This window comes from Vitis vinifera, chromosome 19, assembly GCF_030704535.1.
Source record: "Vitis vinifera cultivar Pinot Noir 40024 chromosome 19, ASM3070453v1".
Classification (NCBI taxonomy): Eukaryota; Viridiplantae; Streptophyta; class Magnoliopsida; order Vitales; family Vitaceae; genus Vitis; species Vitis vinifera.
In genome coordinates this window covers 8,648,000-8,671,179 of record NC_081823.1, presented here as the reverse complement: position 1 = coordinate 8,671,179, position 23,180 = coordinate 8,648,000, and the positions used below count along the sequence as shown (strand labels likewise).

The 23,180-nt window shown below is 35.8% G+C and overlaps 4 protein-coding genes across 6 annotated transcripts; 2 read left to right on the top strand and 2 right to left on the bottom strand.

Annotated features, from left to right (window-relative positions):
- Nucleotides 1-1,189: 1,189 nt before the first annotated feature.
- Nucleotides 1,190-9,089, top strand: LOC100256580 (nudix hydrolase 10). Of its 3 annotated transcripts, XM_003634717.4 has the most exons (9): nucleotides 1,190-1,531; nucleotides 2,133-2,342; nucleotides 3,103-3,168; nucleotides 3,606-3,746; nucleotides 4,229-4,306; nucleotides 4,409-4,459; nucleotides 4,571-4,605; nucleotides 5,044-5,152; nucleotides 8,788-9,089. In XM_003634717.4, the coding sequence occupies exons 2-9, from the start codon at nucleotides 2,166-2,168 to the stop codon at nucleotides 8,977-8,979; spliced, it is 849 nt and encodes a 282-aa protein (XP_003634765.1). In that variant the 5' UTR covers nucleotides 1,190-1,531; nucleotides 2,133-2,165; the 3' UTR covers nucleotides 8,980-9,089. The 3 variants fall into 3 exon arrangements, with proteins under 3 accessions (XP_003634765.1, XP_019072945.1, XP_010644572.1); XM_019217400.2 differs by having other exon boundaries at nucleotides 1,397-1,531; nucleotides 4,409-4,605; XM_010646270.3 differs by lacking the exons at nucleotides 4,571-4,605; nucleotides 5,044-5,152 and having other exon boundaries at nucleotides 1,397-1,531.
- Nucleotides 9,090-9,767: 678 nt separating this feature from the next.
- LOC104877664 (extensin) lies at nucleotides 9,768-10,289 on the top strand. Its single transcript, XM_010646434.1, has one exon. It carries the CDS (start codon nucleotides 9,768-9,770, stop codon nucleotides 10,287-10,289), a length of 522 nt encoding a protein of 173 aa, XP_010644736.1.
- Nucleotides 10,290-11,677: 1,388 nt separating this feature from the next.
- On the bottom strand, nucleotides 11,678-13,352 carry LOC100266865 (fasciclin-like arabinogalactan protein 1). The gene has a single exon (XM_002267789.4). It carries the CDS (start codon nucleotides 13,198-13,200, stop codon nucleotides 11,983-11,985), a length of 1,218 nt encoding a protein of 405 aa, XP_002267825.1. The 5' UTR covers nucleotides 13,201-13,352; the 3' UTR covers nucleotides 11,678-11,982.
- A 5,630-nt stretch (nucleotides 13,353-18,982) lies between these two features.
- Nucleotides 18,983-19,958, bottom strand: LOC100261678 (protein TIC 20-v, chloroplastic). The gene has a single exon (XM_002267833.5). The coding sequence runs from the start codon at nucleotides 19,814-19,816 to the stop codon at nucleotides 19,190-19,192; it is 627 nt and encodes a 208-aa protein (XP_002267869.1). The 5' UTR covers nucleotides 19,817-19,958; the 3' UTR covers nucleotides 18,983-19,189.
- Between the last annotated feature and the right edge of the window lie 3,222 nt (nucleotides 19,959-23,180).

Below are 23,180 nucleotides of genomic sequence, written 5' to 3'. Positions count from 1 at the left end.
ATTAGAGTTACGGGTCATAGATTCAATTCACGAGAACCTCATGTTGGGAGATTTTTTTTTCTTTTTAAGGTCTTAAAAGATCGAAAAAAAAAATATCAGTCTTCTATTTTATTTTATCACAATAATTAATGAAAAATTGAATAGTGAATACACTTTCAATAATTAGTCATCATCAATGCTCATAAAATTCAAACTCAATAGTATTAAACATAATTTTACTTGGTCAAAAGTTTGAAGTCATTCAATTCAAGACAAAAAAAAAAAAAGAGAAAAAAGAATCGAGGTCTCAATTCTATCAATGTCGAAGTTCATATCATCATTACTAAAAATATATGATAAAATTGAGAATGTTAGATGCCAATAGATACAATAAATTGGATTAAGATATATATATATATATATATATATATATATATATATATAAAGAGATTCAATTTATTAATAGGATTATAAAAGGCATTTATAGCAAGGCATATAATGTATACAAGGATGTTTGGGTTGCATCCACAATCCTCAAAAGTCAAATTTGAGAGGCCCATCCCACAAATTTTTTTCCTTATCTAATGCTTAATTATTGAACTTGGGTAGCATTTGCTTTGCCATCACCATCTTTGTGGACTTTAATGACTTTGCTTTAATTAATTATTTATTTTTTTAAAGGATATAAGAAAAGAAAAGAAAAAGTTTAATTTAATAAGGTTATGTTTGGCTTGAAAATTTTGAGAGAAAATATGAGAAAAAGAAAATAAAAAAAGTGAAAGAAAAATAATTTTTTTATATATTTATTTAAACTTATTTAACTTATTTTTTTCTAATTACATAATTTAAAATGTGTAAATTTCTAGTTAATTTGAATTATATTTAATTTTTTTAATATTTTTTTATAGTGAAATGAAATATAATTTCTTTTTATAATATTTTTGGAACTAAACATAGGCTAATTGATTTGTTTTTTAATTTTCTTTTTCATCTTTAGAATGCAGAATTTTTTTTATTTTTTTAAAAATAATTATATTCAATGTTTTTTCTCTGCTGATTTTTTATGATCCAAACGGAGGATAAAGCATCCAGTTGTAAAGTGGATGGCCAACTGGAAATACCTAAACTACCCTTCCACACAACCATAGTTTAAAATCATGAATATTGGCACATCCGTAACTTAATGCCACCAGTCGATGCGCGGCGCCAAAGCACCACCAACGTCTCTCTCGGTTGACCTTCCTCGCGTGGCGGGCGAACACCAAGTGGCTACAATGTTTCCTCTGTGCATCTGCCACGTTGAAGAAATCAACGAGGGCGGCTAATGATTGTGGGATCCACATGACGCTGGAATGGCTCCTATTGGTTTGTGGCGTGGATGGACGTACGTCAGCAATCCCACCAGATCCATGTATATATATATATATATATGTATAGTTGGGCTTTGAACAGCCAGTCATCCACATTTCACTCTTCAATTCTCAGTCGAAACTCTGCCCTCAGCACCTAAAGTTCTGCAAATTAGAGCTTCTAGGCCATGTGCTGATACTGGGTAATCATTGTTTTCCCTTTTCTTTTTCTTGCGCTGTAAGTTATGATTTTTTTTTTCTTTGTTTTGGGTGGGGGTTCCTTTTTTTTTTTCTGGACTTTGATTAATCTGGTTATTTTTTTCTGTGGGACGTTTCTCTGGTTGATCCAAGTTTGTGGGTAAGAGTTGAATTCAGTGTAGAGTGTGTTTTCTTTATTTGGTGCTTTTGAAGTTGTTTTGAGCAAGTGTCTGGATTTGGAGATTGTAAACTTGTTTGGCTGTGGAGTCATAGTGGGATCTCATTATTCTCTTATGCCAAGAATTTTGGGGTGTGTTTGGTTTCTGGAAGAACAAGAGAAAGGAAAGGAAATGCTCAAAAATTGGCTGGTTTTGAAGGAATTTTTTTAAAAGCATTTTACCATCTTTATAACCCCATCATTTTTGAGATCCAAAATGAGAAAAAATGAATCGAATGGAATGAAGGATGATGGCTATGAAGGACTTACTATAAAAACCAAAAACCCTTATTTCCTGATGGAAAATGCTACATCTCACCAAAAGCTTAAAGTCAATGTATTTTCGTTATGTAACATAGTAACAGCTTATGTAATTCTTTTGCTTTCAGGCATGAAGGCTAGAGCTTGGGTGATCATAATCGATGTCACTTTCAATAGATTCATCATCGCAGGTTCTTGAAAATGGATATGAACATGCTGAACTACTCTCCGGGAATAATGATGAACATGAAGGTGTCATGGTGAACATGGAAAAGCCTATGGACTCCAAGGTCTTTCTCACTGCACTTAGAGCTTCGATATCGCTGTGGAGGAAACAGGTAGGTGTTCATTTCAATCAATTTCCTTCAGAATTGGTTGACTTGATCTCTGATAACCGCTCTTGCTAATTGAAAATAAATTGAATCAACTCTGAGGCTTTAGGCTTGCTATGAGGAGTAGACAGAGGGAAAGTATTTAATTGATCTCTAGCTTTATACATGTTACTTGACATGGTACTATGACTTCCAAAAGGTCATGCCCTGCTTTCCAACCCTGGAAGTCAGCTAGAAGAGAGGCTAGACTCTGTTTACTATTTAAGTTGAGATATGAAGACAAAACAGAGTGATGAAGAAGAGTTTCTCAAGAATAAATGATACTTAAATTTTCATATTTTATTCAGTTTTCCCAATTTTTTAGCTTATGGGATACAAGGTATATAAACTTCCTCTGGGTTGTTTCCAAGGGGTTCTCATGTATGCCATTGTGAACTGTTGGGTGTTGTTGTAAAGGAAGTTATGTTGTGTAAAAGGTATATTTAGAAGTATAAAGCTCAATGAGAGGCAGTTCAATTATTCAAAACCAGGCCCTCGTACTCAAAGATGCTTGATTTGGTGGGTCATTGAACGTCCTTGCTTTGGATCATCATTTTACATATAGCTTATTAGTCAACAACCTTCAGGACACTAAATAACATGGATTTTGAGCCACATAATCTTTCCGTTTTCAACATACTAAGTTGGCCACTGTGTGAATATTGTTCTATCAAGAAACTTTCTGGGGTTTTTCTCTTTGATATATTGATTATGATTTGTTTTGCAGGGCAAAAGGGGTGTTTGGATTAAATTGCCCATTGGCCTTGCAAATCTTATTGAAAGTGCAGTAAAGGTAATTCCCCTGGACCTGCACAGACTTAAATCGTGACTATAGGTAGGCATAGGAATGAGCACCTAACCACCCAATTATGCAATAATCATCTCAACAGAATCCACATAACTTGATTCCATCATGCTGAATTTTTTATTTTATTTTTTTTATTTTATTTTTTTATTTTTTTTTTAATCTTAGTTTCTTTTACTTGTTATTCTTTGTGTATTTACTATGATTGTTGACATTTGGTGTTCTACTATCTACAGTAAAGGCACTCTACCTAGAAGTGGTTCAGTGATTTACAGTTTGAATACTTTTAACTCAGCCAACTTCTTAGAACTCCCAGTCAAAACTTGTAGAATGTTTTCTGTATCATGTTATCTTCAGTAATCTGAATTGATCTATTGCCTTGATCATTGACTTCTTACATGGTACATCTGTTACACGGGTGGCAGGAGGGATTTCATTATCATCATGCTGAGCCAGATTACCTGATGCTTGTTCATTGGATTTCTGAGTCCACCACTAGTACTATCCCTGCAAATGCCACACACCGAGTAGGCATTGGTGCCATTGTCATGAATGATAAAAGAGAGGTATTCCTGCAGGTCCATGATTTATTATAATCATTCTAGTTATAGATATATTACAGAAATATGTTTAACCCAAAGAGGAGTCTCCCTGGTTCATTTGGAAATCTGTAATGGTCAAGGGGTAGACGCTAGTTCCCCTATCCCAACAATATTTTCTGGCTAAACCTCATGTTTGGCTTAATATTCCCGTAACATGAATACTCATGGGTCATTTCATTTTTGTTCAGTTGTTCCACATGGATCTATTTATACAGCAGTACATGAGAGCTTCCTCTAATCTTTGTTGAGTTGATTTTTGACAAAACTGACTGTATGCCTTCTCATAACCATGGGTTTAACTTGAAGACATTCATGTTTCTTGATCCTATTATTGTTCATGGAATGCACTCTTGTACATGTGATTTTAAAAACAGTCTGTTTTTAGATTTGTCATACTTGTTGTTTTGTGTTGAGGGTTTTGAATCTGGAAATTTCTTGGTTGGTAGCTGCTTGTGGTCCAGGAAAAGAGCGGGAAGTTAAAAGGAACGGGAATATGGAAGATCCCTACTGGAGTAGTTGATGCGGTGTGTGCCTTAATCAAGGAAACAGCTCATTGTTGCTAAAACTAAACACTGTTCTTTTATTTATTCTTTTTTGTGATTCTAATTGAACTCTGCAATCTACAGGGTGAGGATATCTTCAAGGCAGCAGTGAGAGAAGTAAAAGAAGAGACAAATGTAAGTGATAAATGTCTGATTATGCATTTTACAGTGAATGTGAAGCTATGCTTTCAAGTTTCACATTCAAGTGTTGGTGGTCTTTCTAAGAGCTGGTTTTTACTGCTTCAGATTGACACAGAATTTGTGGAAATCCTAGGATTCAGGTACAATATTTCAGATATTTTCACTTACACTGAACCCCAAATTTCTTTGTTATCAATAATCGATAGATAGGCCATATGTTGCTGATCATTGTGGGTAATTTGCTTGAAACCTTTGTGCATGAATTCTTACCTTAAAGCCACTACTTTAGACTTTCCTATATGGTATTATAGTTTTATGGTTATAAGCTTACTGAAAAGGGAATTGTCTGTGGACCCAATAGATCTTCTATGAGTAGAGTAATCCCAACTATATTCTGTTTACGGTTTTGGAAGATCTGGAAAATGGTCTACATGAAATTTGTGCTTAAGATATACCTTATTCTGATGGTTTCTAGCTGCATTATATATAGAATATCTGTCTCCTCTGCCTACATCCGTAATAGTTCTTATTTATCCTCGTAGCAAAGTTGTGCCACTTGTCTAACACCCTTTTTATAGGCAAACCCACAAGTCATTCTTTGAAAAATCGGATTTGTTCTTCCTTTGCATGATGCGCCCACTCTCCTTTGATGTTCAGAAGCAAGAATTAGAGATTGACGCAGCCAAGGTAATCCTTCATTGACAATGATGCATGGCAATGATTCTTTTCTCGGTTTTATATTACTTTTAAGGATTAAAAGATCTATTATGCATCCAGTCCCAATGACTTATCTTTCCTATTCTCTACCCAAACCATGTTCCTACAATCATTTTTGCTGCATCTTTACTGCAATTCTTGTTTAATAAACCAATATGTTAGATTCTAAAGATGTTTTTGACAATGGAGAAAGAACAAAACAAAAATAAAACAACATAACCAATGGCAATGGAGGAGATTGCAACATGAGAAGAGGTGACCCCATATCTGTGCCATGGAGATGGCATAATATCGGCATCTCAAACCACCATGTTGTTTCTTCAACATGGAGATAGCAAATTTTCCCTTCTCACTAACTATTGATTTCTTCAAGCCTTTCACATTCCCTTTCCATTTCCATATCTGCTTCCAAGGTTGAAACATTTTCTTTAGTACCCTTGTCTTCTATCATTGGTTGCGTAGGCCCTTTACATCCTTTTCCACTTCTAAGTGTGATCACTGCCTTGCATTCTTTATTCCTTACCTTTGAAATTTTGCATGCTTCCCTTGAGTTTTGATATGGATGAGCAGGAAAGTTTGGCTCTCTTTGCCAAATCATTCTGATTAAACATGAGGTGGTTGCCCTATGTCAAGTCATGCTTAGTAGGTCAATTGATAAGACAAAGAAGAAAGAAATGGAATTACTACAACCTTTGCCTATCCCTGAGAATCCTTGCAAAGCATTTCAATGGACAAATGGAATTACTACAGCCTTTGCCTGTCCCTGAGAATCCTTGCAAAGCATTTCAATGGACTTAATTAACAGGTTCCCAAAAGTTCAAGGGTACAAGTCAGTTTTTGTTATTATGATTTGATTTCCCAAATATGGTGGTTTTTATCTTCACCACATGCGGACTTACTTAATAGGTTCCCAAAAGTTCAAGGATACAAGTCAGTTTTTGTTATCATGAATTGATTTTCCAAATATGGTGGTTTTTATCTTCACCAGATGCATGTCCTGCTAAGAAAATAACCTATTTGTTCTTCAACCATGTAGTTAAACATTATAGTTTACTTGAAGATATAGTAAACAATAGAGACTCTCACTAATGGGAAAATCTTAGGTAGAGCTCTTCAAGATGCTAGGATTAGAATTAAAGTTCTCAACTACAAATCACCCTCAAACAAAGGCGGACTAAGAAGGTGAATGCAATAATAGAAGAATATTTAAGGCATTATGTGATTCCTATGCAGAAAGTTGGCTAGAATTGTTGGAAGTGGCTTAGTTGTGTTACAATTTATATAAAAACTCTTCCATAGGATTAATCCCATTTAAGGTGGCAACTGGGTAGCAACCTCACAAGCCTTTAGATATGTTGGCTAGGATGTGGATTAGGTGCAACATCAGTATTGTAGCATTAAGATTTGTGAAATTTCTGTAGGAAATACTTGAAGAAGCCAAAAAAAGTTTAAATAAAGCTAGTAGACAAATGAAAATTTATGCTAACAAATGCCCTTAGAAATCCAAGTGGGTGACAAAGTGTTGCTAAAGCTTACACCACAAATTTAGAAGAAGATTAGCAGCAAGAGGGTACAAAGGGGCTTGATCCCCGAATATGATGGGTCCTCTAAAAGTAATAAAGAAGATTAGTGTTGTTGCATTTAGGTTGAAACTCCCTGATAGATTGAAAATTCATCCTTTTTATGAGTTTCTTGAAGTCCTTTCATGAGGATCAAGATCCCATTGAGTGCAACACAAGCGTGCACTATCGACTATTCAAAAGCAATTTGATTGAGAGATTTATAGGATCTTAGATCATCAGACTATGGGAGTACACAAAAAGAATAGAAGAATTCATTACCTAGTCCATTGGAAAAGGACTCGAGAAAGTAAAGCTAGCTGGAGAGGAGATACAATCTTATGGCAATTTAAAGATGCAGCACAGAAGTATCTGCAAGCTAAGTCGGTGAGGGCACCAACTCTACCTAATAAGGGTTGTTTGTTAGCACCTTAACTATGTTGATGCGGGACTAAGGCCTCATGGGGTGGCACCATGCAACCATGATTGCTTATAGCATTGGGGGCCAACAAGGTGACAAGTGAGAATGCTTGCGAGGTTGAGTAGCATGTCAATGCATGGGGATGATTACTATGGGTGCTAGGAAGTGGCTTGGTGGTGATTTGAGGGGTTGCAACATGCAAGTTTGCACACACTAGGCCCCGTTTGGGTGGTTCTACTTGATGAAAATTCAAAATGTAGGATTTCATTAGGTTGAGATTTTTTTTTTTTTTTTTTAAAGGATGCCTTGAGAAGGAGTTTCCAAGTGAAGGAATATTTCTCTAAATTTTCATTAATTAAAAAAAAAATCATTATGTCTATAGAAGCACTTATGATGTTTTTTCTTGGCAAGATGAGAAATGCTTACAAAAACCTTTTTATGAGGAGAAGAGGGGGTGACTCTCTCCAAGGATGGTGATAGAACATTGGTGGCAACAAGTATGCCAAAGGTGTGATGGTGAACCTTGCTAGTACACACATAGGTGTAATGCCACAAGCATGGTACAACTCGTGGGCTCCATGCCATAGGGTGCAATTGTGGCACATGACATGAGCGAAGGGATCAACAAGGTTGGCATGCCCTAGCCAACAATACAATAGATATAGGACATGGGTTGGGAAAAGGCTTAGCACACAAAGGCAATGTTCCAACAAGCATGTGGGCCAAGAGGGCGGTTAGCATACATGGGCCACCCATACACACAATAATGGGTTGAATGACACGTGAGTAAAAATGGTACAACACTTAGCATTGGTAAAAGACCAAGTAAGGGCTGTTGGACACAAAGAGTATGACACTTGGAGACGTCAAGTGTAGCACCTTGGTATTAGGGGAAGTCTAAGCAAAAGCCTACTAGCACATCAAGGAGATGACAGATCCATGGGATGTTGCAAGACATCTGAGATGAGATGCATGATGGGTTGAAACGCTTGCTTTGCTAGACATATGATACAAGCCAAAAAATCTCTGCAAAGATGGGGCAAATGGAATGCAATGGTGCAACAAAACCTATAAAGGCGGCATGACCCAAAGAGTGGGCTGTTGAACACGGTATAGGCTGCATGAGTAGAAGCAAGCAATGCAACCGCTGCAACAAATGGCATGAGTAGAGCCAAGCAATGCAACTGCTGGATAGATGGTAATGGCTGAAGCAATGTCAAGAACCACTATCAAGATGTGGGTGAGGTTAGTGGGCTGATTCCTAAAACGTTTGTAGTGCTTAGTACTGATATATGCTATGTCTTTCCAGGCCTTCTTTGAATGAACTCACCAAGGAAAGTTGTGGGAGTCTTGTTTAGAAAGGGCCTTGGCCATTTCTTGTACTTACTAATACAAATTGAAGGTATTTCCCTTTGTGTGCCCTTACATTTGCGTCTCATGGGGATTTGAAAGGTTGTCTTATTGAGATTTGGGGTAAATTTCATGCTTGTGACACTTAGACAAGTGGTGAGGCTTGTTCTTCCTAGTTCCTGCCAATCTGTTGCAAATGTTGCTATAACATACATAGAGACTTAAATTCAGAATACCTGTTGCAAAATTTTCACACAATTGCCATTTTTCTCCAGTGGATGCCATTCGAGGAGTATACAGCTCAACAAATTGTCGAGAAACCTGGATTTTACAAGTGCATCACAGACATATGCTTAGCAAAGGTAGACGGGGACTACATCGGTTTCTCTCCAAGACTTGTAAAATCAAGTTTTACCGATCAACTGAGTTACTTTTATTTGAACGAACAAGATTCTAACAGTTCTTAAGTTAATTGATTGGTCCTGAATGGTAACTATTGATATTTATTGTACTTATCACTCCTCTCTTACACTCTGGTGAGGAGAAAGATATAATTAAATGAACTGCCCTTTGTTTATTTGTTGTCACATTACTCTGTGCTGCTTGCCTGTCATGAACCAGAAATTAAGATTTTATTTTCTTACTGCATAGAAAGGAAAAAGGGGGAGGAACAGAAGGAACTACAGATGACATTTGGTGTAGGATATATAATCTCTTTTGGGTTTTTACTCTGGTTTCTGGTCTCAATGCATGTACAAATAGTGTGCACATATGCATTTTTACAGGGTGTTTTGTTGAGTTCCTCATGCTGATTTCTTCACCATAACAAATTGGAATAGCTCGATGATGGTTTTGAGGTAGTTTGCAACCATGAAATTGCCAGAGTAAGGGACTCCCATAAATGTAAACAAGGCTCTTGGCTTGAAAGGGAGCTTGTGAGAGAAAAATCAGAATATTTTATGACTTGTCGGTGTGTTATGTGAATACATGCAAATAAGTTAAGTTTCAATACCACTTTTGCATAGCCTTGACAGATGGTATGCCATGCGGCACCATATCCAGGATGTACAAGAAAAAGATGAAAGCGAAACCATGGTAAATAGGCACTGGTCATGAATCTGTAGCAAATCAGAGGTTGTTTCCCATCCCATATAATTCACAATCCATCTTCCCTCAAAACACAACACCACTGCTATATCCTGGTTCTTTTCCATTTCTTCTTCCAAGACGATCTTCTGGTTGTAAGGGGAGAAGAATGTTGCTTCAAAAATGGGTGTTCCTTGTAACACTCTGGGTGCTGATCATCAGCCATGGTTCTGCTGATTCAGGGGAGGTTCTTGGCTATGGCATGCCTTCACCAACTACTTGTGTGAATGATCCATGCCGTCCTCTGCTTTCACCTCCAGCACCATCTCTTTCTGGCTACCCTTCATATGGAACCCCGCCACCACCATCCCCTCTTTTTGGCTACCCTTCATACAGAGGACCACCACCGCCAACACCACTTTCTGGCTACCCTTCATACGGAACACCACCACCGCCACCCTCACTTTCTGGCTATCCTTCCTATGGAGCACCACCACCACCAACTACACAGGCATCACCATCGACACCAGGTCAAGGCTGTAGCCCTCCTGCTCCGGTTCAATGCTGCCTTTATGGTCCTCCAGCACCTTATGAATATCTTCCCAATCAAAACTACTCTGCTCCTTCACCTCTGCCCCTCTCTTGGTTTTCTGTAATGGTGCTGTCACTTTCCTTTGCACTTTTACTCTAGGTGCCATGTTTCTCCTAATCCTGGAGGAGCTTCCTTCTAATAAGTACCTGACTTTTGTTGGTGTTTCACTTGTAATCCTGCTACTAGTGTTCTTCTGTGTTTGCCATTAATTGTTTATTCTATGCGAAGTTCCATGCTTTCTTGACTATGTATGCTGACTGTTAAATAATGGTTTGAGGGCACAAAAGCAGAAGGAGCTTTTAAGCCTTTGTTCCCTGCTTACCATGGTTGATTGTCCTACATGGGGGGTTGGTTGAGGTGGATCCAAACTGCCCTAGTCTCCCTCACAAAAATACAAAGGCCCTGCTGCTTTATAATAATAAATGAGTTCAACCCTCTTCAGGTGGGTTTGAGAGGGTGCCACCGCCACCGCCACCGCCACCGCCCACAATTTGTGCTCCTAAAGTAGTTTTAAAAGGGTTTGGGATTTACCATACAATGAGTTTATTACTAAATGTGCCATGTGTTGAACCGATCTGGTGATTTACAGCTATGTGGGTATCTTCTTCTCGCAAGGACCTTTCCAATGGATGTGTTAATAAATCCCAAATTTTAGTGCTGAATTAGAAGCTTGAAAATTGAGATTAGACAGCTTTCTAAGGTTAATGGATCTGGACTTGTGGAGTGGGCTTGGCTTGTTCATCCAATTTTCTCCAGGTAGTTGCAAGGCTTACATTGATGGAAGCATTATGAGTACGTTACTTTACTGCTTTAAGCATGTGAACCATTCAGAAAAGAGAGGTTGAAGCCAAAGGAAGATGCCATTCCACCACCATCCCTCAACTCCTCTCCTGCCCAATGAAGTTCACTTGCCTCATCAATATTACTTTTTCTAAGAGCTCCCACCTTTTGCTCAACATCAGAATTGATTTTTACATTTATAAATGTCTTTGTTTGAAATGGAATATGAACGAAACTTTCAGTCTGGTTGGGATAAAATTTTCAATTTCAAATATGTTTTAAAAATAAATTTTATAACTAGTATTTTATTTTCATTTATTCTTTATATTTGTTTTAATATTTTTTAATACAACTTTAAAAAAAAACAAAATTAAAATATGTTTTCCGAAAACACCTGGATTTTTTGTTTCCTACACCACATTAAAATGTCTCAGTTGAAAAACAATTGAAATTCCACTTATAAACGGGATTTTATTGCCTCATCTTCAAAAAACAATTAAATTTTCATTAATAAGCGAGATTTTGTTTATAAATCATTTTTTATTTCATTTTTACCGTATAAAAAGAATACTTAATAGAAATTGAAATAGGAGGAGATGCCAATTTTCACTCTGAAAAAATGATCGAAACACGATTAATATAAACTCATTACAGTGCAATAGTGTCTTAAATGAGGGATTGAAAAGGACAAAAAGGAAAGAAAGAAGGAAAGAACACCATGAACTCAAATGATATCCAAACGCGCCCCTAATGATCCAAAGAGGCATGTGTCTACAAAGAACTAAGATTGCATACACCGAGTGGTATGACATTATAATGAAAACTACACCGTAATCACCATTTACTAACTTACAAACCGCTTAAACAAATCACAACCGTCGACAATCAAAAAATCAACACCCTCTAAAAATCCATTTTAATAAAAATAAATTAAACCCTAACGGTCTCATTTATTTAAAAAGAGAAAACAAAAAAAAAACAACAGGAAGAAAGAAAAATCAGAGTGGAAAACTTACAGCACTAGCAAGCCCAGCGATGAGCTCAGCAGTAGAGCAACGAATCTCCCGCCGTTATATCTGACGGAACCGTTATCATCAGCCGTTTGGTCCGCTGGATCTTCGTTGGGAGCTTCCGCAGGGGAGACTGGCGCCGGTGGAGAGCTCTTCTTTGTAGTGGGAGCATCGGCTTCAGGCGCCGGTGCGGGAGCAGGAGCCGGTGCTTCGGCCTTGAACAATTCTTTGGGCAACAAAACCTTGTCGATTGTGAAAATTCCCAGCGGCTGTTCGTCCAGTAATGTTCCGGTGATCCTCGCCGTCACAATCTTCGTCTTTAGCGTCACCACTTCGCCGTCGTTCTGCACGGTGAAATCGTACTTTTTGGCTCCGTCGGTGGCCAGGGTGTTCATCACTCCGTTGCTGGATTTCAACAGCGACAGCGACTGGTACACCGGAATGCCGTGGTACAACAGCAGCGATAGCTTCCCGTCCGCCGTTAGATTCTTGTACTTGGGCAGAAAGCTCTTGAACACGTCGTCCATAGGGCAAAACACAGTTAAACCTCCCTCTAGGTTGTCCTCATATGTCTTCTGGGCGTCCGACGCCACCAATGTGTCCGCGAACACCTTGCAGCCGTGCGCGGACATAAGAGCCGTTAGGTTTTGCTCGCTAGGTCCCGGCGTCGGAGCTTCAGCCTCTTCCGACGGCAGGATCTTGCTGATCTGGATGACAGAGATGTTGTATGGAATCTCCTCCACGGATTTAACGAACGTAGCGGTGAGGTCGCCATCGTTGCCCCCGGCACCGAACCCTACCTTGCCCCCTTTGAGATCAGTGATGTTGACGAAGCCGGAGGATCCGGGGGCGGAGCCGGTAGCCTGGTACATGGTGGCGGCGAGAGCGGTGCCGTTGGTGATCTGGTGGAGCTTCTTGGCGCCGAAGTAGTCGAGAAGAATGTGCAGAGAAAGGACGTTCTTGATGGCGTAGATGGAGAGGCCTTTAGCAAGCAGATCCGACATTCCGGGATTGTCGACAGCACACACAGTGATGGTCTCCCGGAGGTTGATCTCGTTGGCGAGGTGTGTGACTGTGAGGTAGTGGTTGAAGGTGGAGAACTCAGGGTTCTTAGCTAGAATGCTGGTGATATTGTGCGCCTCGGTGGCGCAGCATAACAGGAGGAGCAAGGCCGAGAGACTGAGCATGAGGGTCCTTGCAGAGCCCGGGAGGAGCTGCATTGTGGGGCAGAGAGAGAAAATGCGTCCGTTCTTTTGAGAGAGAACGAAGATTGAGCAGTGGGGGGTGTAGTTCTGAGCACAAGATTGAGCTCGAAACTGTGGTTTCAGGAAGAGGAGAGGAAAGAGATGAATTGCGTAAGTAGAGGAGCTGCTACACTAATTGCCTTGAATTTGAGCTTAAATTACAAGTAATGCCATTTTGCATCATATTGCTGTGTTAATTGCTTGATTTTTGAGGCAATTAATAAGTTAAGCCTTTTAAGGTTTCATTTAATTTGTCGGAAAAGGCGAGGTGAAATGAAATGATTGTAATCTTTTAGCCTCCAAAACCAGCCAACTTTTGGTCTCATTACACCACATCAATCCATTATTCTCATATTTAAATTATTTTTTAAAAAAAGAAATTCAATATATTAAAATCTTCTTCTACATTCAGTGCACGTACCTAGTAAAAGATTTTGACCCAGCAATTATCACATGAATAAATAAATAAATAAAACAACGTTCAATTTCTCTGGCTGTAATTATTTTTCCAATTTTATATAAAATATTAAATAAAAAAAATAAAACTGTGAGTAGAGAAAAATGAAAATACGTAAATGTGGGTTTGGAATAACAAAAGAGCACGTGGCAATAAATGGGAGGGAGCAAAAACAAATGTAACGGGCGATGGAGAGAAGTAAAGAAAGGGCCTTTGGAAAGAGATCACGTGAATTTAGCATCTCCAGAAGCACTAAAGCAATGATACAGTGCACGCAAGACCACACCGCAAGCATGGTATATATACCCATCATGTTGCTCCATCGCATTTTCAGAAAAGCCCAGCTGCGGTGGGGTGGGCCCAACCTACTCACACCCATCATCTGGTGTGTGCACGTGCAGGGAGGATGACTGCATGCTGAGTTGGCCGTATCGACCTAAAGGAAGGGTAGTTTCGTGGTTTTTGGAAATTATGAGGGTAGACTAGTGAAGTAGGCAGGCGGACCCGGGCCAAGCGATCTTGCGGGGCATACACCGATTCTCCGAAAATCGCCAAGCTGGTCATGGCCCCATGGAGTGCGCCACGTGGACTAATGGTGACCGATGTTTGACCTTGTCGACAATTCGCACCACCGACATCCGCAGGGCTCTCACCCTTGTAGAAATTGAACAAGATTTTGGGATATTCCACTGAATTTATATTTTGACGAATGACCGGATTTTTTAGATTTATACTCTTTTTTTTTTTTTTAATAAAACACTTATAAAATCTGTATATATATATTGCAAAGTCCAACATATAACTCAATTGTTTTATAGGGTTACAAAGAGCTTTAAGAACTAAGAATTTTTCCCCTATTCGATGTGAAATATCATAAATATCCCCTAAATATAACGTTATGGCATCAAATCGATAAACACCATTTATGAAATCAAACAAATCTCATACTAAAGTCGAGATATACTATTTATAACAGAATGTTTTCAATCGTGTAGATATTATCCTTTTTAAATCCAAATGAATCCTTAAGATTTTAAAATATATTTACAAGGTTACGAGAAGTTAATACTGAAAATTTTTCGCTTAACAAGTAAAAAAGAAAACATGGAAACAAACAAGGTGAATTCGGTGGATGGAGATGTTGGTGATGTTAATGGAAATTGATGTTGAAAGGTTTGAATATGGAGAGCAACAGCACATGATTTGGAAGTAGATGAATTATGAGAAATGACGCATGGAAACGAGGGAAATGAGGGCAGGTAAGTAGGTATAGTCTCCAGATAAGCTAACCAAAAGTAGATGGTGACTGCTGAAAAGACCCTCCGTGCATGGAGTCATAGCAGAGGGAAACGGGAATGGACAGAGCAGTGAGGGACAGAGGAGATGCTTTGTTTTGTTTTTACAAACTGTCAACTGAAGGTTGGGTATAATGACTCGTAGGCTTTCCAACCATTTGTAAACTTAGTAACCCCTGGGGGATTTATAAGCTACATGTGATCTTTTGAATAAACTAAAAGGTTAAATAATTAATAAAAAAAATTAAAATGGTATCAAAACAATTTTGCCCCCATCACCCATCTGTTTTCCTGACAATGATTTGGTTCTGTCACTCTAAGCCTGAACCTCAAATCTTCAAGTACCAAAAAAGTCTGAACCTTAGTTCTCTACAAACCATATTGTACCCGAAAAACAAAAAAAAAAAAACCAAGAGGGCCTGAGAAGTTTCCTAGTCACACCACTGGCTTCCGGCGACCGATCTCCAACTCATGCAGAGCCCCTCAGTAGATATAGGCTCCTGAACTGGTGTAGAAGAACCAAACAACTCAGTGGATATAGGCTCCTAAACAACCGGCATACTGCATCATTGCATCAATCTTATTGAAGGGTTCCATATTCAAAAATCAGCTTAAGGTATCTATTTTTTTTATTATTTTTAAAAATAGTTTATTATTTTTTCAAATTACTTTAGTTCTTTATTATTTATAATTACTAAATAAAATATTTTAATATAGAAATGATTACTATTTTTTTCTTTTTAAATTGATTAATACTCAAAAAATTATCTCTGTTATTGCTAAATTTTTTATTCATAATTAATTTATTGAATAATAAATTAATTTATTTTTCTATATTTTATTCATTTTACAGTTAAATTTTAAATTGAAGAATAATATTTTTAATTTCAAAGCTTATCTAATAAAATTAATTTAAAAATTAAAACAAAACAAAATTATTTATTTTGTAAATAATTATTTAATAAATTTTAAAAATAAAAATAAATTTGTTTTTTATAAACTCAATTTTTACATAAAATTGATAATATATATATATATATATATTAATCTAGAAGTGAAAGAAACAAAAAAAAAATAGATAAATACTATTTATATTATAAACAATAAAAATATAAAACTAAATTAATTTTATTAGTTATAATTAATGGAATTAATTTAAAGATAAAATTGAACATAAAGGACAAAATATTTTTAAAATCAATATCAAACTTAATATAAAATAATATTCTTAAATATCGGATGTTAAACAAAATTTACATTTTTATAAATATTATTGTTGATAAATATATCAATTATTATAATTATTTTATATATCAAATTTATATATATATATATATATATATATATATATATATATATATTATTTGGTAAAATGTTATTGAAAAAAAGAAAAGAGAAAATGGAAAAATAAATTTTTGAAAATCATCTTACTTTTTTTTTTCTCTTTTTCTTTTTATTTTTAAGAAATCATTCCCCATATATATTTTTTTTATCAACGGAGAAGAGACAATTTCTAGTCTATAGATTTTTTTTAAAAAGAAATTTAAGAAATCATCTTTTCAAAAGATGATTTTTTTCATTATAATGTTTTTTAAATGAAATAAATCGTCTTTTGAAGAGACGATTTTAAAAGAAAATTTGACAAAAATTACGATAGATTTGGAATTACTATTACCGCACTCTTGTAAAAAACCGTCGATTTTTACTTTCACTCATTTGAGTGACATCCCTAAAAGAAGACACTCTCACATGGCCAACGTAGGATTCAGTTAACAATAACATTCAGTAACATGGAAAAGATGCAAGCAAATTAAGAGCACCCATGTGATGGGTGAGAAATGAGAATCATCCTGAGAGATGAAACTGATCCTATGACCTTTGCTCTATTCTATCCAAATAATTCAAAACAAACCAAACATCTTTGTTGAGGCTAAATATTACACTACAGTATGAATTAGCTCACCTAGGCTACCACAAGCATCTTTCAACAGTGACAGCCAAACTGATGGGCTAGAAATACTTCTAGAGGTGTGGTCAATCTTTAATATCAATGCAATAGGCCATTTTCATAATGCCTCAATCCTTTTAACATTCCCACATTTCAACTGTTCCAGTTTGTGAGTAATCAAACCAAAGATTAATGCATGGGTTGTTTTCAACAGAGTGCAGTAGCTCCTTCCAGGTCTTCAACTAAAATTTTCGAGAAATATAACTTCTATCAGTGCAAGGCTACACAGCATTTGTTCTGAGAACTGCTAACCATGACATATCAGGAAGTTATTCAAAGAGGACATATTGACTCCATATACCTTAGTTTTCAGGGAACCATAAGATTGTTTCCAGAGGATAACTACAGTTCTGGGGCAAATAGAATAAGTCTGATTGCCTGAGGTGAAGTTTGTTCGGTTGCATTGTTTGTGGAGCAAATGTTTCAATATTATATAGCAAGCCAGACAATATAATCCATGCCAGTTTCATCCATCATCACTTTGACACTAAATTTCATTATCGTTTTAAAACAAGAATGAATCTAGGATTCAGCACAGAAACACAGCCTGGGGATCAACTACAAAATCAGTTCTTGATTGTCCAGAAGAACATTTCATCAGTCTGTTACCATAGTTTTCTCCTAGAAATATCAAAATTATACACCTAAATGGTACATTGATAAGTCGACTGACCACTTGTATTGCTTTGAAGCTGCAAATACCACACAAAAAAGCACTAGTTTTGAACATTTATCTCGTCTGTAATGGGGAGCCAGAGGCAACCACTTCAATACATCATCAGACATAATGGCATGGCAGTTGGGACTTTAAGTTCACTGAATAAAAGTAACTCGCCTATCAAAGGACTTCCTTTGACATCTCTTATATAACACCTCTCCTGCAACTCTCACTGTAAAATCTTAAGCTACGTTTGGTTCCTGGAAATTTTGAGGAGAAATGCTAGGAAAAGAACATAGAAAGGAAAAGTGGAAGAAAAATAAAATTAGATCAATAGTTAATAAATTATTTTTATATGCTAATTCAAATTCATTTCATTTATTTTTTTCCTCATGCAAGTTTCTAACTAATTTTAATTATATTTTATTTTCTTTCATATTTTCCATTATAAAACCAAATGAGAAAATCATTTTCCTTACCATTTTTTTCTTCTTTCTTTAATACTTTCCGGGAACCAAGCATAACTTTACATATAAGCTTAGATGGAGGAATTTTAACATCCAAATACAGGCAGCATTTCAGATTCAAGCAGGTGTCCAAGTTGATTTTTGCTGCAAAGTTAGTTATACTCTAGTGAAACAATGTAGATAACAGTTAGAAAAACCTAATAGTCCTCTAAAGCCCATGCACAGAAAAGAAAATGACATTGATCCTGCTATTTTATTTGTGATACAATACAATCAAGCATGAGTTTTATCAGTCCACTTGGATAAGCACCATCACTGGCCTAACTAGGTAATAACTATGAGAGTATATAAGACAATATAAGTCAGAAAGCATAATGCTCCAAGCTTCAGCTTCTGGTGAAGCAATTTCAGTTCCCCGGAAGAATCATCAATTCCAAAACACATACGAGCCTGACATCCTTTCAGTGCAATACAGGTTTTTTATTTTCACTTTTTCTTCAGAGAGGGCACTAAAGATGCTTAATATAAAGGATTCTCAGAGGTTGTTTTGAAACTTAACATGATCTTAATTAAGAATTCGAACTTATTTCTAATCATATCAGCATTACCAATCAGGTAATAGAAACTTTTACAAGTATCCCTTTTTTTTCCCCTTACATCTTCTTGTGGCTGTCAACGCTTCCTAATTCTCACATGAGCATTTGCCCATGTGCATGTGACATGAATTTCATTCAAACTCGAACTAAGTACACCCTATACCATCAAAGGGCTTTACCACACATCACATCATCACAAAATGGCAATATCTAACATGTCTACTTGTCAACCTACTTACTCCAACATCAAAGCAATTTAAACACCAACACCCACAAATTCTAAAAAGCCAAATTCCATTTCCTAATTTTCCCAATATCTTAAGAACAAAACGCAGAATGCCAACCACCACAGCAGTGTAGTATGCAGTGTGCAACTTTCATAAATTCGATGAACTATATCCAAATGTAAAAACCCCCTTTAACAATTAGCATTCCCAATAGACAAAAATCGTTACAGCAACAGTATAAAAAACCATATTGGTGTTCAAAGTACTTGCCTATCGGCCGCCTCAGCAACTATTGGCAATCTGGGGACCTGCCCCAACAAGCAGGAAGAAGACCCATATATCAAAGACACCAACAGAAACAAAAACACAGTGCTGTCCAAACTCATCACGAAATCCAACCCTAGCCCGTCTCTTGGATTGAAGCTCCTCTCTAAAAGATCAGGAAAAATCAACAAGACATCAAGCACTATAGCCTGCATGGTGTTGAACCTCACATACCTACTGAAATTGCGGTTTCTCACAACAACAAAATAGAGAGTCAAAAACACCAAAAACCCATTAAAGGGGAAGCTCTTGAAGACCTTAATGGCTGGAAATAAGGGTTGTATGAGGAGTTGAATGGGCGTGAACTGTGTAAGAACATACTTTCCGTACTGTATGCCATCAAAGAATGGGTAGAAGTAACAGACGGCTGAGATTAAGCGGTCTGGGGGGTCAGCCGAGTTGCTGCCCTTGGATTGCGCGGCGATGGATCTTCTTCGTTCCTGAGCTTTTGGGCACCTAAGTTTGGTAGTGAGAGTAAGGAGAGATGGGTGTCTGATGGGGAAGAGTGGGGATGACTGAAGGGTGGAGGAGAGGGGGGATAGAAGACTGGACATTGCCATTGTTTCGTGGGGTGGGAGGTGAGGGATTGTTTGGACGGTCACAAGATAGGGAAGAAAAAATCCAGAGCAAAAAGAAAAGTATCAAACGGAGACCAGGTAGATTTTATAAAATAAAATATCTTTTTTTCTTTTCCCCTTTTCCTCCTCGTTTTGTAGATCCTAAGGACGGTCTATAAATAATAGTAATAAGCATTTCACCTTGAAGAAATAATCCTTACCGAGTTAAAAACTTTACTAGGGCGCGTTTGGCTAAGTTGGAAGTGGAACATTGTTATATAGAGTTATGAGCGAAAATAATATGTTTGGAAAAAAAAATAAAAATTCACAAACTAGTTCATCTCAGTCACCTAGGCGCACCCATGTGGCCTGAGAATTTTGATTATTATTTTTTTAGGAGGGGATTTAGAGTTTGTTTGGTGGTAATTTTAAGGGGTGTTTCTAATTTTTTAATACTTATGAAATAAAATTTTTCAAGTCTTAAAAAATTTTAGAAACACTTTTTAAAATCACTACTAAATATACTTTTAGAGTATGTTTGATACTAATTTTAGAAAATGTTTTTAAACTTTTTGACACTTTAATAATAAAAACTTTCAAGTGTTAAAAATATTAAAAACGTTTTTTAAAATCATTATCAAATGAGTTTTTAGTATGCGTTTAACATTTTCCATATGACATGTTTTTAATGAAAATGTGTTCTGGAGAATCACATATAAAGCGTTTTTTCAAAAAAAACATCGTCAAACACACTGCAATAAGTAACTTTTTAATATTATAAGTGATTTTTCAAAATTTTAAAATATTTCCTAAATCTTATCAAATATCAAAAACATTTTTTTATACTAAAGATACTTCTCAAAACCATCATCAAACAAATTCTTAATTTGTGGATTTATTTTTTAAAATGAATTATTTTTGCTCAAAACTCTTATATATATATATATATATATATATATATATATATTAATTAAATATACTTACAAAACAAATTTTATAATTGAAAAATGAAGGTATCTATTTGTAATAAATATTACATTAAATATCATGCATAATAAAAGAAATTAATTTAAGATAAATTAATCTTATGTTATTTTTATAATTATTATGAAAATTCATCATTTTTTTTTAGTTTATGTTTAACTTTATCTATTTTTTTCCCTTTTCATGTATTATATATGAATTAAAAAATTAAAATTAAGGCAAATTCTATCTAATATTATTACTAAGATTTCAAATTCCATTAACTTTATTACAAAAAAAAAAATCAAACTTTCATAATTTGTTTCATACCTATTTTTATTCACAATAGGTTGAACCATTTTTATACCAAAAAAATAAAAATAAAAAGCATGTTTGGTTCCTATTTTCAAGAACTGTTTTCTATTCTTGAAAACAAAAAACTTGTTTGGGGAAAGGGGTGTGTTTTTGTTTTTTGTGTTTTCCGTGTTATCAAAAACGACTTGTTTGATAATAATAAAAAGATGTTTTCATTATTTTTTTTACTGTTTAAATAATAGATTGTTTTGCTTGTTCTCTCTTTCCTCTTTTTGTGTTTTCTTAACTGCTTTTTGTGTTTCCACAAAAGTGAGTTCTACCCAACTACCACACTCCCATCGACAAACCCTTTCTTTTTCCTTAAATTATTGAAATTAATATACTTAGACATGGTTACAAAGTCATTATTTGTTTAAGAAAATTATAACTGATGTAAAATTTTCAAAATTGAATAATTTTTTTTAATTTAAATGAATTATGCATATGAAATTTATTTATATATTTATAATATCAAATTAATGAAAGAAAACACTTTATTAATTAAAAAAAAACTTTCAAATATGTTTTTTTGTTTTATTTATTCTAAAAAACTTTTTTATTAAATCAACCAAACATGTTTTTTTTAAAACAAAAACTATTTTCCAGAATTTAGTTCCAAACATAATTTTTTTTTTCTTCTAAAAATGTAAAAAACTGTTCTCAAAAACTATTTTTCAAAAATAACAACCAAACAGCCCTAAACTTTCTGAAGTTTTTTTTCATGCCTATTTTTCTCACCATGATAATCAACCAAATAAATTTTCCAACAATGTATTGGAAAAATCAATTCTTTTGTCTATTATTATCTTAAGCTGAAATGTCGGAAAAGTTGGACCACCAAAATTTAAATAGAACCTAATCCGAGTCTCCAAACATGATTCTCTCAAAAGAAAACGAAAACGAGAGTTTCTTTTCTTTGATTCAATTCGAAGATAATCATATTTTGTTTAGTTTAAAAAAGTAACTCTATTTTTTCCAAAAAAAAAAAGAAAAACAGTCCTTCCACAATCCCTCCGAAACATAATTTTCCCTAAAAACATAAAATATGAAGTGATCACGAAAAGTCATACAAGATTTATAGGAACATGGGCTGGACCAAACCCTTTTATAGCCAGGCCCTGCATGGGTCCTTCCCTCTTAGACGACCCACCTCCCCCCGACCCACCTCCCCCCGACCCACCTCCCCCCAACCCACCCACCCCCCTCCGGCGAGTGGGTCCACAGCTATTTACAAGTTTTCATTAATCAGATTGTTAGCTGCGCCTCCCATCACTGTTCAAACATCATAATCATCATTACACAAATCGGTATCTAGAGGGCTCGGACCATTGGTGTACTTTGATTTAAATTAGGAACACTTGACTTCCATTAAGATTTACAGGACTAAATCCTATTAAATCAAGTAATAAAAGTATCAGAAGGATTTCGCTATCTGCTTCTTCTAACCTATTCTATAATTGAATTAAATTATTCAATATAAGTTTATACTAAACTCAAAAACACACAACATTAATTGTGGTTTCAAGTTTTCTGACACGACCCAATCAAGAGGGTACACAAGAGCAGCAAACTAATGTAGGCATTAATACTCCACTGAGTTTGTGAGGTGCTTATTTCAAATGCTATTAAATAGCCTTACAAGAGTAGCCTTGATTCTATAGGACACTGGCCCAGTTTCTTAATCTAAATATAGAAATATTTTCGGTTTTGTGTTAGAACTTAGAAGAAGACTTGTAATTATGAGAGTCAAGAAGAAAGCAAGCACGCGAGTGAATAATCTTTCAGTTTTAAAATATAAAGTTATTGAATACTATAATGGAGCATAAATTGACCATATCAATTGGACTAATTTTTCTCTAGAAATCAATCCAAACACGACTTTTTCCACTCCTAATATTATATGCTCTTTCGGGTAACGCCTCAACTTTGAAGGGTCCTTCGCGTATAGAGAGAAAGAAGTACTGGGTATTGTTCTTTTTTTGCAGTGGAATTTGTGTGGCTTGTAGGGGAACCCAGAAGAAAGAATTAAAGAAAAACCAGTTTGTGCGGT